A 23,434-nucleotide genomic window follows, 5' to 3' on the forward strand; every position below is an offset into this window, starting at 1 on the left:
AAGCATTAATGGAGAGAGACGGGGTTATTGAGGACTGTTTATAAAGAGCTAAGAAGAGCAGGCTAGAAAGCAAGCTCCATCAGAAGTTGAGCCTTTTTCATCAGTGATGAATCATGAAAGTCCTGGAGAGACTGTCACACTCTCACTTCAGTAGCCAAGTGGACACATTTTAGGACCCAATACAATTTGCTTATCATCCTGGGGTTACTGTTGAACATGCCGTCATCTATTTGCTTCAGCAAGCCCACCCATCTGGACAATGCAGCCAGCACGGTGAGGATCGCGTTCTTTGATTTCTACCATGCCTGCAATGCCAATTATAAGCTCGAGAATATACAGGTGGATGCCTCCACAACGACCTGGATAAACAACTATTTCACAAACAGACTGACATTTGCTAAACCTAAGGGTTGAGTAAGTATCTATGCATCTTGCATTGGTGATCACCCCCAACAACACAAGGGACTGTACTCTCAGTTTCTCTTCACTTTGTACAACTCAGAGTTCTGTCACCTCCAGATATACTGAGATGAATCTTCAGTTGTTGGGCGTTTCAGTGATGGACAAGAGGCTGAGTACATGTGTGGTGTGGGAATAAGCCCCCCCTCAGGGAAAAACAGAAGAAACAAATCACTCAACTACTCATACCTCTGTTTTTATTTGTCCAAGGTTTGAAATTTTCTCTCTGAAATTGGTCGTGAGAAAAAATATCTAGTTTTGAATAACGTGATCATACATCGCTGTTAAATTAATACAAAGATCAAATAACTGGTTGTTAACTAAAAATCTCTGATTACCAATAAAAATAAATAAATAAATAAACAGATACAAACAGGTTACCAGAGAAATTGTTTGAGTTTGCACAAACCTTATCAAAGACATCTACTTATGAAGGGAAAGACTTTTCATTTAAATGACTTAGCGTAGATATGCTATATGTCAGGAGAAAAGAATTGTTCATATTTTTCTGTCTGTTAAGACCCGAAGCTGAGTCTCCAGGGCACATGTCTCTTCATCCTTAAAAATTGGGACAGAAAACAACAAAAAAAAATTGAAATGAGCTTTTGTACACCCACATATCAGGTAATCTCACTTACATTTTGCCTTGAAGTAAGTAAGTTATGACAAGCTTTTAGCAAGCCACATCAGATAGATTCCTAACATTCCTCTAGTTGTTATCTGTAGCTGAACTCAAATCTACAAACAGAAACATTTGCAAACACTCACGGTCAATATCATGTAGCTGTGGAGGGCAAAGGTTAAGAGAGGAGTCTGACAAGTGCTCTTACATCAGTTAGTGTCTCCGAATTTTTGGGCATCTTCAGCGCTAGGTTGGTCCAGTTTGACGCCTCTGAGATGTTTCCCAGTTCTTTGTGACACTGCAACCCAACAGCAAGAATATTACTTTGCAACACACTGATGATGTGACAACGAAGGAAGACAACTAGAAAAGTCTGCATCCTCTGTATTCTCCAACTATTGCTTTAACCCTACAAACATTCGCTTATTCACTCTAGAACTTTAAATGTAGCTTCTTTTTTTTTTTTTTTTTTTTTTTTTTTAAAGAAATGGGTGGCAGTAAGTGTTACAGAACACACTGGTTTTGGCATCTTTATCATCAGTTCTATTTGTAAAGATATCGAGTGTTTCATAGGAGTGCTCATTATTCTTTGGACAGAAAGAAACTGCCTTTTTTTTTAAAGTGGTGAGCTGTCCACACCTCTCCCTCCAATCATCAAATTACTGACAAAGGGCTGATTTATTGTTATTTTGGCTTTTTCAACATCAATCCCATACAGAGAAAAATAGTTCCACGGTGTTCTTGTGGAACAACTTGCACTTGTTATGGCCACTCATTGTCCGTGTTTCTGTGAGGAGTTTCCTCTCTGACACTCAAAGACTTACAAATGTACAAGTTCAAGTACAAAATCTTGAGTGTGGTTTATCCTGAGGGTTTCAGGTGGTCTTTGGGTGTGTCCCAGCTGAGAACAAAGTGGGTTTTACATCAATATGCCAATAATCACAATAACTTGTGCTCTGTGGAATTGTTCTGGGCTCACTGAACTTTGGTTATATATTTATATATATTCATCATTATATCTAGAGTCCTGGCTTTGCATGCTTGCCGGCTCTGTGTTTCCGGTGTTTAGCTATTATTATCTTTTTGTAGTTTTTTTTTTGCAGCAGTTAGCCAAGCTCCATTAACCAATGTAGAGCTGCTGACCTTCTTTCTGTAATATTAAGAAAATGAACCTAGACACCTTTTCCTCTGCTTATTCAAGTGTCTTTAACCTCAACATTCTATACAGCCTGGGTGATCTGGTTTGTCATTATAACAACAGTCTCAATAACATATTAGATTCAATTGCTCCTTTAAAAACCAAATTTGTATCCTTTTCTGTCTGCACCCTGGTTTCCATCTGAGGTAAAACCTCTGAAATTGAAGGGTCGACAATTTTAACATCTCTAAAAGAAAACTCCTCTCATAAAAAGGATAATAATCTAATTTTATATTACAAAGAGCGTATTGCTCAAACCAAATCCATCTACTTCTCAGGTATAATCTGTTCAAATGAAGGTAACACGAAGTCAGTGTTCTCATTGCTCAATTCTTTTCTCAGGCCCCTGGACACTCTACCTATACTCATGCCATGTGCTGATATGACACAGGATGGCTACCTAAATTTTACTCCAGTAGAACTTGACTCTCTTGTTGACAGCACTACAGCTTCAATGCGTACAACACTGGACAATGTTGCCCCTCTGAAAAGGAAGGTAATCAGTCAGAAGAGGTTGGCTCCTTGGTATAATTCACAGCTGCGTGCGTTAAAGCAGACTGCAAGAAAGCTGGAGAGACAGTGGCGTTCCTCTAATTTAGAAGAGTCTCAATTAGTCTGGAAAGATAGTTTAATAACGTATAAGAAAGCACTTCGTAAAGCTAGAACTGCGTATTATTCATTATTGATAGAAGAGAATAAGAATAATCCCAGGTTTCTTTTCAGCACTGTTGCCAGGCTGACAAAGAGTCCGAGCTCTGTTGAGCCATGTATTCCTTTAACTCTCAGCAGTGATGATTTCATGAGATTCTTCATCAATAAAATTGTTTCTATCAGAGAGAAGATTAATGGAATCCTTCCCATTATTATCACTGATGTATCATCAAGTAGAGCAGCTTTAGAAGTATCTTTCGAACCTGAATTGTATTTAGACAGCTTCTGTCCAGTTGATCTTTCTGAGCTAACAACAGCAATAGTCTCTTCTAAACCATCAACTTGTATGTTAGACCCAATCCCAACCAGACTGTTCAAGGAGGTTTTCCCCTTAATTGACACTTCCATATTGGATTTGATCAATATGTTTGATCTTTGTTGTCTTTGTTGACAGGATATGTACCTCAGACTTTTAAGGTTGCTGTAATTAAACCTTTACTTAAAAAACCTACTCTTGATTCAGAAGTGTTGGCTAATTATCGACCTATATCCAATCTCCCTTTTTTGTCCAAAGTTCTTGAAAAAATAGTTGCAGTTCAACTTTGTGATCATTTACATAGAAATAATCTGTTTGAAGAGTTTCAGTCAGGATTCAGAGTGCATCATAGCACAGAAACAGCACTGGTGAAAGTTACCAATGATCTCCTGTTAGCCTCTGATAGCGGACTTGTTTCTGTGCTTGTCCTGTTGGATCTCAGTGCTGCATTTGATACGATCGATCACAGCATTCTGTTACAGAGACTTGAACATGTTATTGGGATTAAAGGAACTGCATTAGGCTGGTTTAAGTCATATTTATCTGATAGATTCCAGTTTGTTCTTGTAAATGAGGAATCTTCCTCACACGTTGGAGTAAGTCATGGAGTTCCTCAGGGTTCTGTGCTTGGACCGATTCTTTTTACTTTATACATGCTTCCATTAGGTAACATTATCAGACAGCATGGCATAAATTTCCATTGTTATGCTGATGATACTCAGCTGTACTTATCTATGAAACCAGATGAAACCTACAGGTTGGTCAGGCTACAAGCCTGTCTTAAAGACATAAAGACCTGGATGACTCAGAACTGTCTGCTTTTAAATTCAGACAAAACTGAAGTTGTTCTCTTTGGACCTGAGCGCTTCAGGGAGAAATTGTCTAGTTATATAGTTACTCTAGATGGTATTTCCTTGGCTTCTAGTTCTACAGTGAGGAACCTTGGAGTTATTTTTGACCAGAATTTATCATTTGACGCACATATAAAACTGGTTTCTAGGACTGCCTTCTTTCACCTTCGTAATATTGCTAAAATCAGGAACATCCTGTCTCAGGGTGATGCAGAGAAACTAGTTCATGCATTTGTTACTTCAAGATTGGACTACTGTAATTCCTTATTATTGGGCTGTCCCACATATTCTCTGAAAAGCCTCCAGCTGATCCAAAATGCTGCAGCCAGAGTTCTGATGAGAACTAACAGGAGAGATCATGTTTCTCCAGTTTTAGCTTCTCTTCATTGGCTCCCTGTTAAATTCAGAATAGAATTTAAGATTCTTCTTCTGACATATAAAGTTCTTAATGACCGAGCTCCATCATATCTTAAAGATTTAATTGTAAGATATTTTCCTAACAGAGCACTTCGCTCCCAAACTGCAGGTTTACTTGTTGTTCCCAGAGTTTCTAAAAGTAGAATGGGAGGTAGAGCCTTCAGTTATCAGGCCCCTCTCTTGTGGAATAAGCTGCCAGTAAATGTCCGGGAAGCAGACACCCTTTCCACTTTTAAGATTAGGCTTAAAACTTTTCTTTTCGATAAAGCTTACAGTCAGGGATGGCTCAGGTAATCCTGAAACATCCCATAGTTAAGCTGCTATAGGCTTAGACTGCTGGGGGACCTCATCTGTCACACCTTTCCTCACTTTGCTCTCTTTTTCCCCCTGTTTAATTTCAAAATTGATTTTATGTACATGTGACATTATTGTGGTTATTAACCTATGTTTCCCTGTTCCAACAGATATCCTTTGAATGGCGTTATGGTGTTTTTCCCCCCTCTTTTCCCTCTTTTCTGTCTTCTCAAACCCCAGCTGGTCGAGGCGGATGGCCACCCTTCCTGAGTCTTGTTCTGCCAGAGGTTTCTTCCTGTTAAAAGGGAGTCGTTCCTTTCCACAGTTGCCACAGGCACGCTCAGGACGGGAGATTGGACTGAAGACACATTTCGGTGCAATCTGTTGGTTTCCTTAGCTAGGATATTAATTTTTTGAATTAGCTCTATATGAATTAATTGGATTATGATTACAATGAATTGAATTCCAATTGGCTTGAATTGGACTATATTACTTAAGTGCCTTGAGATGACAATTGTTGTAATCTGGCGCTATATAAATAAAATTGAATTGAATTGAATTGAATCTTTAATGTCATCTTTCATTGAGAAAATTCACAAAATTCCCCAAGACCTGGCTCTAGAGTTCCTCTTATGAAACCTCTATGCCGTCACACTGTTTTCCGGTCTTTCAGCTGTCCAGTGACTCTGATATTTCAGATCTCATCTCTAAGTCTTCTACTTGTCAGTTATGCCCCCTCCCCACAGTTTGGGTTAAAGTCTGCCTACCCTCTATGTCCCCCCTTATCTCTGGAATTGTTCCTGCCTCCTTCAAACCCGCTGCTGTTACCCCAATTCTGAACTGGGTTTAAAAAACTGGTTTAGATCCACACAAGTTTCATAATCTCCATCCTATTTCCAATCTACGTTTCCTTTCCAAAATACTTGAAAAAATAGTTGCAACACAAATCCACTCGTTTAATCAATAATAATTTGTACGAACGGTTCCAGTCTGGTTTCCACCCCCTCCATAACACTGAAACAGCACCTACAAAAATCACCAATGACCTCTTCATGGCAGCTGACAGTTTACTCGCCATCCTCGTTGATCTGAGTGCGGCCTTCGACACCATTTCTCACCCTATTCTCCTTAATAGATTCATCTCAGTTGGTTTCACACATACCCCAGTAGACTGGTTTGACTCTGATCTTTCTGGCCTCACTCAGTTCATCCAGCTCAAATCTTTCACTTCTCAGCCCTCCTCCATTACCACCAGTGTGCCCCCTCTTTTCATCATTTACCTCTTTCCCCTTGGTAATTTCTTCCTTACATATAATATTTACTTTCACTGTTGTGCGGATGACACCCAACAAAGAAACAACTTTCTTCTTATAGGATCTAAATCAACACTATCCAAATCCGATTGTCTTTCCATCACTACTGACAACTCTCCCCCAGGTTAAGCGTCTGGGTGTCATCCTCAACAGTACACCATCTTTCTAATCTCACATGAATAAAGTCACTCAGTCTGCAGTCTACCAGCTACGTAACATTAATACTCAAAAATCCTTAAGCTTCAACTTGTCCAGAACTCTGTCACTCACATTATCACCAGAACCCCCTCCATCCACCACATCCCCACGTTCTGCAGGAGCTTCCCTGGATCAACTTCAAAATCCTTCTATACACATTCAGGGCCATCCACCACCTCTCCCCTCCATATCAGTCTGATCTGGTCCAGATCTCTGCCTCCTAGGTTTCAAAATATCTCACCTAACAAACCATTCAGCTTTTCAGTGTAAACCTACATTATTTCTCAAGTTCACCCAGCCTCCTTTGCTAGGCCTCAATCTTTGAGTCCTGCCCACCTGCATCCAACTTGCTAGACCAATGAAGCCAGCTTTGCTTGGAAATGTTCTCTTGTCAGCTGTACTGAGGAGCATGCACCTTACATCTACCATCAGCCTCAAAGAATTTAATAGCCCAGTGAATAAACTATATTTGAGGGTTATGCTCCAGCAAGAGTTAGCAAAAAACTGTATGTACAGCAACCACTTCACTTAACTGTTTTAAAACTTGGGCCAGTTCAACGCTAAGGAAAATTTTACCAGCATTTGTTGCTAACTTACAGGACTACACTCCAAAACTATCTCTCGGATCAATAGAGATAGATCTGTATACAGATCCTTGCCAGTGCTTTTGGTATTCCTGGAGGATCAGCTCAACTATGTTTGTATTTACTGCATTAAACTGCTCACCAGATGCCAAGGTTTTTATGACAGGTAATGTGCATAAACACAAACTTGTGTAAGCTACTTAAAGTAACCCTTCACCGGCATACTGTTGAACCTCTCAAGGACCTCAGGGTCAGGGTCTGACTCAAAATGACAGATGCTTGGTTCTGTCAGAGACAGTCAGTTTCTCTTAGAAAACTTTCTTCCTCCCCTGCGGCTAGCTCAGCTGTTGTCATGGTGAGGACGAGTTGTTGCCTTTCCCAACAACAACCCCTGGCAATGAAGGAAGGGGGTTGGTGGGCTGAGTAGTTTTTCACTCTGAGCCCCTCCAGCCTGGTCTCACATTGATGCGAGAGAACCAGAACAACCCCAGGTTTCTGGCTAGCCAGGCTTACCAAGAGTCCTCGCTCTGTCGCAACATTATCCTTAAACTCTTAGTAGTAATGACTTATATTTCTCCAATTTTGGGTTCTCTTCATTGGCTTCCTGTTAAATCTAGAATAGAATTTAAATCCAAAGCTCCATCATATATCAAAGATTTCATAGTTAGATTATTTTCCCCAACACAGCACTGCTGTTAACTTGTGGTTCTAAAAGTAGAAGGCAGTGCCTTCAGTTAGCAGGCCCCTCTCTCGTGCCAGTATGATTTTGGGAAGCAGAAATCCTCTCTACCTTTAAAACAACACTAGAGACGTTTGTTAATCTTAAAACTATCTTCACCAATATCAAATATTAATGTATATGGCTGTGCAGTGGCAGGGCTCACGTGAAGATTTGTTTTTATGACAGTGCTGTTACATCCCACAATTGCAGGGGGAGTCAAAGAGCAAGAAACTTGTCAGATTCTCTAGCGTTACTTTGATTAGGCTTAACACTTTCCTGTAATGAAGCTGAAAGTTAGGCCTTAATTATGCTAGCACAAGTTCTTCTAAATAAATTATTTTCAGAGCGTGAGAGAGACACAATCATGAAAAGAGTTACATCTCACAGATAAAAAACTAAGTAATTAATCACAAGTATACAGTTAACTGCCCAAATGAATACCTGAATTACACAAATCTGATGCGTTACCTTGGCAATGTACAGTCTACCAGTCCTTGAGAAACCTGGACTAAGCTCCTCTGCCTGCAAATTTACACAATACAGAACACACTGATTAAAATGCATGTATAAAAATATACATCATTCACATATCAAGCACAAAAGCTCACCGAGTACAAAGACGCTCTAAAGGTTGATGTAGGAAAAAACACCTGCTTTTTTTTGTCAAAGCATAGATAAGAGACTATCCTGCCCTAGTTTGTTTTATGTCCAAGTATGTCACTAAACCCTTATGTCTCCTCCACACATACATCAAATTGCTACTTGCTATGATGTGGATAATTAAACGTATCACTGCAACTATCCTTTCAGTATAACCATGGACCTTTGTTGCAATGTTACGTAATCTCACAAACACTGAAATTGAAGGTATAAAAGAACTGATCACTGACATTGGCTGCGTTTCCATCCAATCACTAAGCAAATGTGTAGCTTTAATGAAAAATTCAGATCACTCTTCCAGCAATTCAGAGTGAAAAAGATGTGCTGTGTTGTCAAAACAAGGCAGCATAGCCAAGGTTGCACATGGCTGCATTAAAACATTAAAACATTGGTCGCCAACTGAAAACAACATTTGCAAAGGGACAAAATAAACCGGTTGCAGAACAGAAGAATGGAGATGGTCTTCAGGAATGTATGTTAGAACATGTACTCTCACGCACACCGATCCTTTTCCAGAAAAGGCAAAAACCAACTCACCTTCTTTGCAACTTTCATCAACCTTTTGTAATGTGCAACTTCAAAATGCACATAAAAAACAGTGATGAAGGCTACTTCTGGTAAACCTCAACTTAAAATTCTAACCAGTCCACAGACTGATGTCCTGGGTATATTACATACTCTGCTGCATTGCTTCTCCATATGAAATAATGTTGATCTGCAACTGAATAAAACTGAATAAATACCGTACATTCCGGACAATAGAGCGTACCTGAATATAAGCCGGACCGTCTAATTTTAAAATCCATTTTGTACTTGTATAGGCCACACCGGATTATAAGCCGCGGGTGTCCACATTGTAATATGAGATATTTACACAGAAAGATGTTACATGTGAGGATTTTTAAACTTTTAATTAAATGCGTGAGGTAACATAAACCCATACTGCAAATGCTTTTTTTCCCCCGAACAGTGCCTGTAACACAGATGGTTTTAACTTAAATACCTATCTGTAACATACACATATGTGGCGTGAAAGCTTTTTTTTTCTCTCCGAACAGTGCCTGTAACACCGATGGTTTTAACTTAAATACCTATCGGTAACGCACACGTGTGACGTAAAAGCTTTTTTTTTTTTCTCTAACAGTGCCTTTAACACGGCTGGTAAAAAAAATTAAAAAAATTAAAAAGACAGTAGCGTACCAGGAAATGTCATTAATCGCCTTCTTCATCTTCCTCCTGTACACTAAAACCATCAAAGTCATCTCCTTCAGTGTCCAAATTGAACAGCCTCAGAACTTCACTCACTTCAGTCTCTTTGCTGTCACTCTCACAATCTCATCTCAGATTGATCGCCTTTAATTTAAAAGCTGCATTATGTGCATTTCTTCATTTGTTTTCCCATGTTCAGGGTGAGTACAAATGACCAATTTACAATAATTTAGCAGTGTAAGTGTGTTTGATTTATCATACAATTTCATTGGACCACTGTGAACTATTCCTTAATTTTATTGGTCTAATGTTACGAGACAAAATGTTTTTGGCGACATGAAAATAAAAAAAAATTTAAAAAACACATTAGCCGCCCCGTATTATAAGCCACGGTGCTCAAAGCCTCGGGAAAACGTAACGGCTTATAGTCCGGAATTTACGGTAAATCTATGGACGGCGTCAAGAGTTAGGAAGGAGTTAGTTTATTTTTTTCCACAAATGAAGGCAAATTCTCACAGGGGGCTCAGAGTCAGGATTAGTGGTTAAACAAGCTGCCAGAAGGAAAGTTTACATGGGAGAAGGTCATCATTAAGGCTTCAATCATTAAGCCTGTGTGTATCTCCTGCCTGAGTTAAACATGATATTAAAATTAAATCTAATACAACAGTGATGAATAAGTCTCGAGGCTCTATTATCAACAAGGTATGTAAATTGCATTGGGAGAGAAGTAGGAGTAGTTTGTCAATGTCTACAAGGGACTCATACCTTGAGGAAGTTTTTTAGGGCATCATGCAAGGTAGAGGTGGGGGGGCTCTGATAGAGTGCCGCAGCTGCCTTCTTTTCCAACCAGTCCAAAGTGGCTACCTGCAGTCTCACAGAAACAGAAGAAAGAAGATGATGCTGCTCTCTGCATGTGATAACAGCAGTCTACAACAGAACTCAGCTCCTTGCTTCACCTCATAGCACCATCTGCCAAGCAGGTAGAAACACATCGGGTCATTATCTCTGAGGACGAATGCTCGGTCTAAATGTTCCTGGATGTTTTCACCAAAAAAAAAAAAAGAGAAAAAAATAAACCCATCTTTAAGGTACAAAACCCAATGCCAGAAAAGTTGGGAAATGTTCTAAAATACTGTTCTAAAAATCTGTAACATGTTCAGTTGTTCCAACAGCCAAGTACAAAAAAATTATTGTCAATGTCCTCACTGATCAACGCTACTGTAATTATAAACTAACCTAGAAGTTTAGAGAGACATGCTCATCATTGTGTTATTCTTGGTTTAGTAACTGAGGATGCTCTTTTTTATTTTTTTAACCGTTTTGCTGGAGGAATGGGGGTCCTTGATGAATGCAAGATTTTACTTAGTCAACAGCCCATGTTTGCTGTAGTCTGATTCATCATTCCTTCAGCAGACAGGTCAGGCAGGCCAGTCAAGAACACACAGATGCGAACACTAAGCGTTTTTTCTCCATTCAAACTAGTGTTTTCAGAGAAATAAAGTGTGGTGAGACTGTGCACACCTCATGTATTCTTCAGACTATGTAAAGATGTCTGTGTACAGGCACTACAAAATGCACATTCACCAAGCTTAACAGGTATTTGGTTAACTTTTCTGATCTTGTTTCTTATCTTTAATTTATCATAACATTACCTATTTGACTGTGGGTGCGACATATAACGGCAGCCGTGCATCACTGCCATGAGTAATGATTGTGATGCATGGCTCTAAAAAAGTGAATGGGGCTCTAAAAAGAAAAATTATTTAGACGTATGATTTCCTGGCTCCACACTGGCTAATAACTTCCTATGGGCTTTCATGAGCTGTTTATATTCATCTATCAACCAAGCAACTCTAATCCATCAGTACATCTGATCCTCATCATCACCGGTGTTTTCATCTGCTGCAGGTAAGTTAAAGCTTTGCAGCTCCAGCCCATAACCCTGATAAGCAGTTTGAGTCAATTTGAACGCAGTTTTGCTTTTTGATTGTAACTCAATTGTTACTTTCTTTTTCCTTTTTTTTTTTTTTTTTTAAACCACCACAGGGTCCTTTGCTCTAAATTTAATTTTTTATATATCTTTAATTCAGCTGTTTTGTTCCGTTTGCGATTCCAGAACTTTGACCACCAAAAATAAATTATTTCTGCCTTTGTGCATACACACAGTTTCACGAATCAATAAACAGAGATTTATGCATCTGGCCCTCTGTGACTAGGATACCACTCATGCTAACTCATGCACAGTGAAGTCTTGTCCATAGAACACATGTCCAGTGTTGTTCTGTCCATTTGAGATAAGCTAATGCTCAGACAACTTAGCTGCATTTTTGAGAGTTGATTTATGGCTCACTTCTTGCACACTCCAGTTTCAGGTGGCATTTCTGGATGCAGCAGCAGGCTGAGTTGAGTGGCAGTGGTTTTTCAAGGTAGTCCAAAGCCATGAGGCCATTCTGATAACAGTGGCATGGCTGGTATTCATGCAGTGTTGCCTAAGGTCTCAAAGGTCACACAAGTCCAACAGTGCCATGTTTCCAGCCTTAGCCTTTACAAATGTTGTTTAAATGTTGAAAGATCTAAAAATCTTTCTACAACTTTTTAAAATTTGATCAATGAGTGCGTGTGAGCGTGGATGGTTGGCCCTGTGTGGCCCTGTGATGGACTGGTCCAGGGTGCTGTCCAGGTTGCACCCTGCCTCTCGCCCAAATGACAGCTGGGATAGGCTCCAGCTCCAGCTCCTAACCCTATTAACTTTTCTGTCTTTCTTCGCCTTTCTATAAACTGTTATTCATTGTGTCACTTGCATTAAATTCTACAATAGTTCAAATTTTCTATATATAATAAGGTTGGTCAGTAAGGACACTGAGAATAATTTCCTTTGTTAGTTTAGTCTTAAATAAAGAGTAAAATCAATTATAACATTTCAGATTGCAGGTTCTGTTGCATCACAGAAACTTTTCTGGAAATATGGTTCATAGATTAAAAAAATACATAAATCAGCCAAACAGTATCATGCCTGCATTACCTTCAATAGGTGAGTACTCTTGAGTTTAGAATGCATGCTCTGATGCTCTGAACTCAGTCCAGTCAGAACAGCAAACCTGAAGACACAAAAAGCACCAAATGACCACTGACTGGGTCAAACTCTGTATGCAGAATTAAAATCTCAAGTGTTGTGTTCACCGTCTTACCATTTATGACATTCAGCACTCAGACCATTTTTCTTCAGGGCCATTTCTGCCTCCTCTAAACCTACAACATCAGCTCACAGATTAATACATGAGTCGTCAAGCAGGACTCATGGTAGCACTTACACATCAGCTGTACACTCTGCATATGGTGAGGGATTCTGGGTTTGCAGTTCCATCACAAAGCAGTTCTTTGTCCATCATGACTTAATTTGCTGCTCAGTTTGTTCTTGTGGACTCAGAAACAACCCAAAGCAAGTATTTTTCCACTTTAAAAAAAAGAACACTATCTTAATCCAATGACCTGGAACTTGTCATATATTGACATTAATATGTTAAAAAAAAGATCTCTTATTGTATTTTTAAGGGCATCTTCCTCTAACAGAAGTAGTTAATGTATTTCTAGTCAAATGCTGTTTGTGACACCATCATCAGTGAAGTTGTTTCCAAGATACTAAAATAACACCCCAATGCGTTCATGTTTGCATTTCCAAATTGTCACATTTTTTCTTGATATTCCAATAATTACTTATTTGATATAGACAAATGTTGCCATCTATCATTCACAAGTTTAAATTAAAATGATTTGTCATCGTGTCTCATTGAAGGATTTCATGTTTGTGGCTGTAAACTGCATGTCTGGACTGTCGGTCAGACAAAACAAGACAGCTCAGATATTTCCAGCATGTTCTGGCATATTGTAGACACACAATGGAGTTAACTAGAACTGCATGGAATTATTCCAAAAGGATTCCAAGCATCATGAAAATCATTTTACCGTGTTCTCTGTACTACTCATCCCACAAAAAGCATGCGTTTGTGAGCTAGTGTCCCTTACCTTTTAGAGCATAGCTAACTTTTTCTTGCTTGTCCATAGCTGTCTCGTACATATCTCTGTAGGCTCGAGCAAGTCGCCATAGAAAATCCGTGCTGTCTCCGTACTGCAGACCCAGAAGGAGGACCACAGGGTCAGAGTTTACAGGATAGTTCAAACAAAGGTTCATGGTGCTCTGATCAGGTTACTTTGCCGGCCCATTCCTGGTGATAACAAGCGAGTAAACTGATGCTGTTCCTTAGATGAGTGGGGTTACACAACTACTGAAAATGATGTTGGTGTACGTGGAAACAGTCCAAAACTGAGTGTGTTCCTGTGAAGATTAACACGTGTTACCCTCCAATGCTGTTTGTGACACCATCATCAGTGAAGTTGTTTCCAAGATACTAAAATAACACCCCTATGCGTTCATGGCGATCTCTGAAGATTTCTGCCATACCTCCACTCCTTCAACTTTCCAAATATTTGTCCAATTTATTTTGTTATCGATCTAAAACAACAACAGATATTTAACAGTAATGTATACTGCAGCGAAGACAAGTCTTCTGTCCAACTAGTCCTGGAGAGACCACATCAGGACCCACAGCTGATACTGAACCACAGCTTGACTGGTAAAGCAACAACGCTGCCCGCTCACTCGGCCATCTCTTAACCACAACAGACCAGAACAACGTCCACATCACCGCTTACAGTGCCCCAGTCTGCCCATCTGTCTCCCGCTTCTTTCTACTCTTACTCATGAGCAAATCCCCAAGATTTAAAAACTCTTCCACTCTCGCAGAGAGTGACCCTCAACCTGGAGGGAGTCCTGTTCTGATAAAGTGCAATCAAATATCCTTAGAATAATAAACCTGTAACCTTGCCTGAGCAAGAGAGACTGGGGCCTCACCCTGGAGCTGGGCATGGGGGAGAGGCTGGTTAGCAAGCACCTGCTGGTCCGGGTTCCCGAATCTGAACCCGAGCGGTGATGATCGACTATACTCCTTAAATTTCTGTTAAAAGCTGTTAGTGCATCTTCCAGGTTTTTTTCTGAAACAACACCTTTATCCTCCCCATATTTATACCGGTTAAAATGCTGAAAAGTTCTTCTATTTATTCATCTTGGACGGGGATGAGAAACTTTGGTTTCACATTTGTAACAAGATTATGATCAGTACAACCCACTGGTACAGATATGGGTTGCTTTATTAATAGCTTTTGATAAGCTACATGTACAGAATGCTCTTTCAATCTAAATGAAAGTAACACATTTGCTATTTGTAAAATTACATTTTTGCCTTAATGCACCTGAACAAACATCAGCCTCAGATCACATCTGGTTGCAGGATTTCAGAATGGAGTTGGTGAGGAAGACTCATATCTTTAAATACTTATTCCATTAATTCTGTAGGATGTTCTATTCCACATCTTCGCCAATGCCAAACACTGATGTTTAGTTCTCCAGTCTTTAGTTCGGTTTTCTCTTTGGAGCGCGATGCAGACTTTCTCAGTCATTCATTCCATCTTACATGTCAGAAAGTGCAAACTAAATTTGTATTCATTTGTCTTTAGATTCTTCCAGTACAATTGTCAAGAGATCCAGTTGAGCGTGCAATTTATCAATAACTTTGTTCATTCTTCTCTTTTTCTCAGAAAACATAAATGTAGAAAGCGGAATTTTTCCTCATTTTCATTTTTCGTGCTCCAAACTAGTGCAACTATTACTACTTCAGATATTATCGTTCACTACTGATCAATCTCAGCTAGCTTTGTATCAACTGACCAGCAGGACTGTCCCAAATACAACAGGAAATTAAAAAGTGAGCACGGATGAGGTTGTATAAGGAGGAGTATAAGCCATTTATGGTAATCCAAGGTGTGACGTTTGCTGCTGCTGCTGCGACTTAGAAGGATATCAGGTGCACATATTCACATATCTAAAAAAATAACAGACAAATATTCAAATACTATTGATATATGGGTCCAGGGGCCTCATGTACAAAGACTTGCGTGGATTTCCTACTGAAACATGGTGTACGCTCAAACCCAAATGCCCTCCAACGTACAAAAATATATGTATCAATGTATCAATGTGTGCACACGCATGAATCCAAGCACATTTTGTTTGCACATCCCAATCAACGTGGAACTGATGTCACATGTCAGAGTACCCCAATCCACACCCCTACTTAAATATGCAAATCATATTTAAATGAGCCCTGCACCTGAGATTCCTCTCGCTGCACGGTCAGAAAATAAAGAAAAAAGAATGAGTAAGACGGGAAAAAGAATAACTTAATGGAAAGTGAGATGGAGGAGCTACTTTTTGAAGTGGAGGCCCGCAAAAATGTGCTCTTTGACATGCTGTCCTACGATATAAGCAGCAAACGTAAGAGGAGTGGGTGGGAGAGTGTGAGCGAGGCCTTTGATGCTGTGGGGTTTGAGTTCAAATTGGGTTCGAATTGCACCATTTACAATGTCTTCCAATACCGCTAAAGCAGCGATTGTTTTTAATGGTTGCGCATGCTTTTATATCCTCTCGTGTAATTGCAGACACATGGGTGTGTTAATTGTTCATCAGTGTTAATTGTTTATGTGTCTCAAATGTGAACATCACTCAGTCTGAGGACAAATTGTGTTCACATTTATTTATTATAACAGTTTCCCAACATCACCTCTGTGTCGCCAAAGAATCAACAGCTGTAGAAAAGTGCGTACGACAGCCCTGAAGTTGGCGTGAGGCACCGCACATTTTCACAGTCATTTCGCATCTGATACATCTGATCGTTGATGTGAAAAAGTGTGTACGCCACTCTTTACGCCACAATTACTTTGTACACAAGGCCCCAGGTGACCAGCAAAAATAAGAGTTGCATCACTAACCTCTGCTCTGTTATCCATTAGCAGTCGAAAACCCTCTGTTTTTAAACTGGAATCTCCAGTATGAAGGATGTCGCTTTGAGCCAAGAGAAGAGCAAGCTCTCCACAAGGAACTTCAGCCACCAGCTGCAGCCTTCCCTCATTCTTCTCCTCTTCCTCCTCTTGGGAGTCTTCCTGACGGAGGGTGAGAACTGAAGCGCAGCTTGTGTCCTCGTCTTCCTCAGTTTCTTGCTCAGGCTCTCGCTCACCGTCCTCTCGGTCTGTATCACGATCGGTGCAGTCTGACTCAGCATAGGCTGTCGAGTATCTGAGGCATACAATCAAGATTATGTGTTTCATTCAATATTTCAAGGGAGTGAAAAAAAGAAACAAACAAAAAAAAGGGCTGGAGGCTAATCTTTTTAACGGGAGGCAAGAGAGTACTCAGCACAGACAACCCTAGATGTGGCTCACAAGAGTTTGGGAATACAAAACACAACCCCAAATGAGCTGCACACGGTAAGTAAATCCAAGTTTGCTTTATTTATTTTTCTAAAATTTGTGTAAAAATTCCCAGATCCAAGATGGATGTAGATGGAGGTGAATGATTCTGCACAATGCAGTAATAGAACATAGTCATGAGTTTGTATCCTACTCGAGATTACACCACAAGATCATTAACTGCTCATTTTTTGACTGTAGACCTTAGATGAGATTTGTGGACCCCTGAAGCAACAGACTTGTATGGAACATAAAGGTATAGTTCCATGGTGGGTCACTCAGGAATGATGCCAAAGATTAAGTTTTCTGATTAAGTCTGATCTTTTAAAAATCAATTAATAAAACTAGTCTGGTAGATTCTGTTTATCAGTGAAAAAGTAGCTCTTCCTTTAACCATCTTTATCATTTTCTCTGTCAGCATATCATGTAGTGTCTTTGTTCCACTCTCCATCTCACAACTGTCCTCTCTATTGCACCACTGCTTAGTTTATTCTTCATTTACTTATTTATTCTTTATGTACTTAGTTTCTTATTTACTATTTGTACACATGTATAGTCTATATTTTATTCTGGTACTGAGAGCTAAGCGAACCAGTATAAAATGTCTTCTTTGTGCACACATACCTGACCAGTGAAGCAGATTCTCATTTATGTTTATCTGCTTTTTATTATATTTTCAGACAACCAATCACAGTCTTTAAAGTGTTGTCATACTCAGCAACTGAGTCAGCACCACTTCCTCAGTAAGATCAGAGTTTTGTCCCTTCCTTCATCAGAGTTGCTCTGAGATTGGTCTTAAATCACTCTGAAGCCAAGACTCCTTGGTAGAAGTTTTTAAGCTAAGTTAGGAGCTCTCAAAGAAGATGCTGAGAAATATATCAACATGGCTCCAGATGCTTAAGTTTCTGTCCACGATGTCAACTAAGAAAGTTCTGCTGTGTTATCTGCCAACAGTGCAGGTAATATCATCAGCTAAATTTGTGTAAAAAATAAAAATAAAAAACATTCTTGGCCATCTCTGAATCATACTTCTCTCTCTCTACTATACTTCAACTTTCCAAAAATAGAGGAAATTGCAGTGGCAAAAATACATTTTATTTTAATTTTTAAATAAATGAAAACCCGTGGGTGTCACACCCAACATTTATGGAGAAACCTCAAACTTTAAACATGTGGGGACAGATCCACTGACGGAAATGCAGCGAAAGTTCACATGAATTCAATTTCCATGGACTTGGATTTGGAATTCAGCCCTGGCCACAAGTGAAAAGTTAGTTTCAGCAATCCAATTTGGAAAAAAAACGTTGCAATATTAGATTAAATATAGATTTATACGTTAATGCAGTTCAACCTGAGCCAACATTTGTGTCAGTACAAGGAAGCATCATCCAGCAATCAGATACCAGAGCACTTAGTCGAACACGAATACTTTAACTATACATCTATCCCTCTATTTTCTGTAGCCGCTTAATCCAAATCAGTGTCGGGACAGGGCAGGAGCCTATCCCAGCTGTCACTGGGTGAGAAGCAGGGTACACCCTGGACAGGATGCCAGTCCATCATAGGGCCACACAGAGAACATCGCTTTTACTTTATATGATTTCTGAAATGTAAAGATGAAAGTTGAAAAGACTGTCACTGTGGTAACTTTTAAGAACTTTGAAATCGTGGATGGCTGTTTCTAACACTAGCCTGTATGTTTATCTCAGTCCAAATTCACATGGATACCAACATCACAATATTGAGCCAATACCAAAACAAGACAATGACCCCACTCTGCATGAGACGCTTTCCTCATGACTTTAACCCAAATAAGGCCAAATTTGGTCTTAGACACATAATCCAGTATATCTCAACTGCACCACTATATCCTACCAGAGTTTTTGCCGCATTATCCACCACAGAAGATGACAACCACTTAATAAAACATGCTTTTGATTTCAGTAAGTGCAAAAAAGGACTGCAGTCGAAAGACAAAAGACACATTTGAGATAACACACATTTCAAGGGCTATAATTACGACTGTAAAGACTGTTTAGTTCTCAACATCACTGTCATGACTCAAAGACTGGGTACATTTCAAACATGTACTTCATACTTGTTTGCAAATTTGATTGCGTTTTTTTCCAATTTCAACATATACAGTTCAGCTGTCATGGCCATGCAGCTTCACACTGGCCTCATGGTCAAATACTGTGTTCTGGGGGTGCCGTTAAGGTCACGTGTTGAGCAGACACCCTGTGTACACCCTGTGAACTCAAACAGGCTCAGGTTCTTTGTCTCTCTCTTTCTCTCAGATGAAACACCACTAGAGTCAAAAAAAGTCTGTCCCCACCCTGTCACAGCCAACACACCTGCGACTGCCCACACTAATTTCTTAAGGCAGAAATGCACCATCCAGTGTTGAAAAATGATCATGTATGATGGCTGTGACCCAGCTTTGAAAGTAGAACGAATGGTGTTACAGTGACTCGTCAAGCAGAAAAACTTCTTTAATGTGAAAATAAGAACGTGAATTAAATATTCAATTTGCACCTCATGTAGACACCACAATTACAATATAGTCTAATGTAGTATAATATTTATGTCCATAAGTATGAAGGTCAGTTGCCCAGCACCAGCCATACATTGTGCACAAAACTTTACAGCAGCACAGTATCATATAATAAAGTGACACAAAATGAGTAAGTGTTCTGAGTTCATGCCATACCCTCCTTCACTGGTCTCCTCGTGTGAACTGACCCTGCCTTGGCTGGCAGTGAAGTAGATAGAGCTGGAACTGGTGGAGCTTGTGCGCTCTCTATGGACAAGCTGACGCCGGTGGCGTACCCACTGGCTCTCCTTCACTCCTTTTCTGAATATGAAGGAGGACAAACATTTCCATGCTGAGTACATTAAACAGTGGCAGAACTTCTGTACTGTGTATCAGACATTCTATTTGTACTAACCCTACTCAAGAAGGTACATTTCTGTGCAGTTTAAAAAGATGTTCCCATTGCTCTCTAAAAGTCCCTGACAAACATTGAAAGACACAGACAAATTGCTCAGATCTGAGGCAACATGCGGTTCAATCAGCAGTTATCAATTGCTATATGTGAATTTATCAAAGATAAGATTTGAAAGGTTTGAAATATATATATATATATATATATATATATATATATGACAAGCTTAGTTGTCTTAAGAATTTTCAAAGAATCAGCGAGTTGCAGCCAAAGGGAGCAGAAGAGATGGGGTCAGGAAACATGACAGGGAGAAAAGGGATACAAACATACAGCAAACGTGCAGTCAGCTCAGGAAATTCAACAGAATATGGGTAAACACTAGCCAGAACATCCATGCCTTTTGATCTCCAGCATGTAACAACAATAATAGACTTGAAAACTTTCAGAACACGAGATAAACGTGTATAGTTTAGACAATATGACAACTGGACAACACTGGAAGTCTTGCAGTGTGAAAATGACTTAAGGAAATAAGAAGGGCTGCTTTTATGCAGCTTGCCTGAGTCACACTCACTTGACATCCTGAATGATCTGCAGGGCGATGTCCTGCAGGCCCCCCCTCAGCTCAGCCACCTCTGAGCGCAGCGAGGCCACACAGCTCAGCACTTGGTCCAGCTGATTCCTGAGCTCCTGCTGCTGCTCCGTGGACAGTCCCTGCACCACTGCCTCCACTGCTGCTAAAGCCTCCTGCTGATCTTCCATCTCTGGAGGAGACAGAAAGAACTTTGACATTTGCTTTGACTCTGTTTGCTGTCTTTTTAGCCCTGCAAAGACAGGTTCAAGTTGCAGCTGCAAAGAAAGACAGCCACGTTTTTCTCTCCGATGACTTCCAGCTCCTATAGCTACATCACAAAGTGATCTAATATAATTATGAACATATTTATTGCACATTCAGTCCTGCACTTGTCTTCTTTCAGTTCCAGACGCCAAGAACACCTTGATATTGGACAAGGACATAAAAAGAAAGAAATAGCAGCAGGATTACATGTGTGATTTTCTTTTTACTGATGTGTCTCTTTGGTTCTCTCACTCAAGTTTCCTTCTCTTGTTCCCATTAATAATGTGAGAGGGGGACACAGAGACCAGAGGCCTCGATGCCTCCAAGGTGTGCAATTCAGGGATTGGAGGACCCACCATTTTTAAGCTTTAACCATATTTTGTCACAGGAGAGAATCAAGTTAACACATATAAGTTAGCATAATGGAGAAAAAACTAAATAAAATATTTCAAGTTGCCCTCCAGATGTCTGAGCTTCTTAACAAAATATTAAGTTCCCCAAATATGAATCATTAAGTAGAGAACTTTTCTGCTTAATTGGCTGCATAGTCAGGCTTCATGTAAACGTCGATTTCTACGCGATAAAGCGGAGAATCTCACTCACATATACATTTAAAAACGAGACCAATAAACTGTGAAAAGGATTATTCATCTTAGCTGCCCATGACATTTAACCTAACCACATCTCTAATTCAGCAATAACCATCAGCTGCCATTGACTTTAATGGACTGTATACTGAGAAAAATGCCAAACCACGCATGATTAGCTTTCTTAAGAGGACTGAAAAATACGTTTCATATAACATAACGTTTTCTCATTCAAGCGTGCCCGCACACATCTGTTTAACAGGTGCCGTGCCAGTGTCGAGCTAAACAAAGCTAACTCACCCTGTGCAGCCAGCGGTTCCCGCAGCAGCTCTTCTTCATCATCATGCACCCCGTCAAACAGCCGTGATGCAGTTGGGGTCTCCGACACAAGCGTCTGAGACCTTCTTTTACTGATCTCCCTGTAAACTATCAGTGCAATCAAACCCAAGCCGGCGGAAACCCCGATAGTTAGCCCGATTAACCCATTCCTCCCGAGCGGAATGCTCATTTCTAAACACTCACCACACGCAGGTTTAGCCTTAGTTACTAATAACACCTTTCATGCATCATGACTGCATTAAATTAATATCAGGATAACAGCGATTCTATCTCACGTTAGTGAATATATCTGATGCGCGCACAGCTAGCACAACGGCCTGATGTAATTAGCTTTACGTCAATACAGTTCGCGATTTTTTTAAAGCTTTCTGCAAACCATACATTTCTCTTCGGAACCTCGCCTCTTAGTATTTAATGTTGAAACATAATTTTACATTAACTATAAACAAAATTAAATTATTTCTCTGTTAACATCACGCTGTCAAAGTATAGAATGGAACTGCAACGCATCAACACTCGACTACGGAGTCCGGCAAGTGCCATCAGGGAAAGAAAATCTGTAAATATCCGTGCGCACGGATAGCAAAACTGTGAGCACAGTTTAAGAATCCGTGCGCATGCTTTTCCAGGTTTTTCTTTTTTCTTTTTTCTTCTGATGGCACTTGTTCAGTCGGTATTACTAAACCGACTGAACATCAAAATATTAAAACGAGCTGGAATCTCCACTACCTTGAAGAACACAGTTGTCGAATAATAACAACCGCTACAAGCATGGCATATATTGGCAGATGCGACTGCCAGAAGACTAGATTTATGCCTTTAAACATACTGTTGTGCAGCCTTCATTTAAAAAAACGGAGAACCTTGACCTCTGTCCAGTGTAACTTTAAGCCCATCTCTAATTTGCTCTTTTTATCAATTCAATTCAATTCAATTCAATTCAATTCAATTCAATTCAATTCAATTCAATTCAATTCAATTCAATTCAATTCAATTCAATTCAATTCAATTCAATTCAATTTTATTTATATAGCGCCAGATTACAACAATTGTCATCTCAAGGCACTTAAATAATATAGTCCAATTCAAGCCAATTGGAATTAAATCCATTGTAATCATAATCCAATTCATTCATATAGAGCCAATTCAAAAAACAATACCCGACCTAAGGAAACCAACAGATTGCACCGAAACTTGTCTTCAGTCCAATCTCCCGTCCTGAGCGTGCCTGTGGCGACTGTGGAAAGGAACGACTCCCTTTTAACAGGAAGAAACCTCTGGCAGAACCAGACTCAGGAAGGGTGGCCATCCGCCTCCACCAGCTGGGGTTTGAGAAGACAGAAAAGAGGGAAAAGAGGGGGGAAAAACACCATAACGCCATTCAAAGGATACCTGTTGGAACAGGGAAACACAAGTTAATAACCACAATAATGTCACATGTACATAATATCATTTGAGAAATTAAACAGGGGGAAAAAGAGAGCAAAGTGAGGAAAGGTGTGACAGATGAGGTCCCCCAGCAGTCTAAGCCTATAGCAGCTTAACTATGGGATGTTTCAGGATCACCTGAGCCATCCCTAACTATAAGCTTTATCAAAAAGGAAAGTTTTAAGCTTAATCTTAAAAGTGGAAAGGGTGTCTGCTTCCCGGACATTTACTGGCAGCTTATTCCACAAGAGAGGGGACTAATAACTGAAGGCTCTACCTCCCATTCTACTTTTAGAAACTCTGGGAACAACAAGTAAACCTGCAGTTTGGGAGCAAAGTGCTCTGTTAGGAAAATATCTTACAATGAGATCTTTAAGATATGATGACGGTCATTAAGAGCTTTATATGTGAGGAGAAGAATTTCAAATTCTATTCTGAATTTAAC

General features: G+C 39.8%; 1 protein-coding gene across 2 annotated transcripts; it reads right to left on the reverse strand.

The window, feature by feature from the left end:
• Nucleotides 1-518: 518 nt before the first annotated feature.
• On the reverse strand, nt 519-22,112 carry rmdn3 (regulator of microtubule dynamics 3). Of its 2 annotated transcripts, XM_072362717.1 has the most exons (12): nt 21,523-22,109; nt 20,372-20,561; nt 19,563-19,706; nt 16,376-16,679; nt 13,517-13,619; nt 12,682-12,742; nt 12,516-12,591; nt 10,450-10,527; nt 10,259-10,357; nt 8,093-8,146; nt 1,290-1,379; nt 519-1,017 (listed from the first exon to the last, which is right to left on the reverse strand). In XM_072362717.1, the coding sequence occupies exons 1-12, from the start codon at nt 21,728-21,730 to the stop codon at nt 958-960; spliced, it is 1,467 nt and encodes a 488-aa protein (XP_072218818.1). In that variant the 5' UTR covers nt 21,731-22,109; the 3' UTR covers nt 519-957. The 2 variants fall into 2 exon arrangements, 1 of the variants encoding a protein (XP_072218818.1); XR_011907215.1 differs by lacking the exon at nt 519-1,017 and having other exon boundaries at nt 1,347-1,379; nt 10,259-10,364; nt 21,523-22,112.
• Between the last annotated feature and the right edge of the window lie 1,322 nt (nt 22,113-23,434).

The sequence above is a fragment of the Leuresthes tenuis genome, unplaced genomic scaffold (genome assembly GCF_036924035.1).
Source record: "Leuresthes tenuis unplaced genomic scaffold, fLeuTen1.0.hap1 SCAF_13, whole genome shotgun sequence".
Lineage (NCBI taxonomy): Eukaryota > Metazoa > Chordata > Actinopteri > Atheriniformes > Atherinopsidae > Leuresthes > Leuresthes tenuis.

Bases quoted from the DNA above. Each gene is read 5' to 3' on its own strand.
- rmdn3 (XM_072362717.1), bottom strand. From the start codon at position 21,730: ATGAGCATTCCGCTCGGGAGGAATGGGTTAATCGGGCTAACTATCGGG. The intron at 20,562-21,522 runs GTGAGTTAGCTT...TGTCTCCTCCAG, and splicing joins GGAACCGCTGGCTGCACAGG to AGATGGAAGATCAGCAGGAG. The intron at 13,620-16,375 runs GTTAGTGATGCA...CTGGGTCTGCAG, and splicing joins TAATGGATAACAGAGCAGAG to TACGGAGACAGCACGGATTT.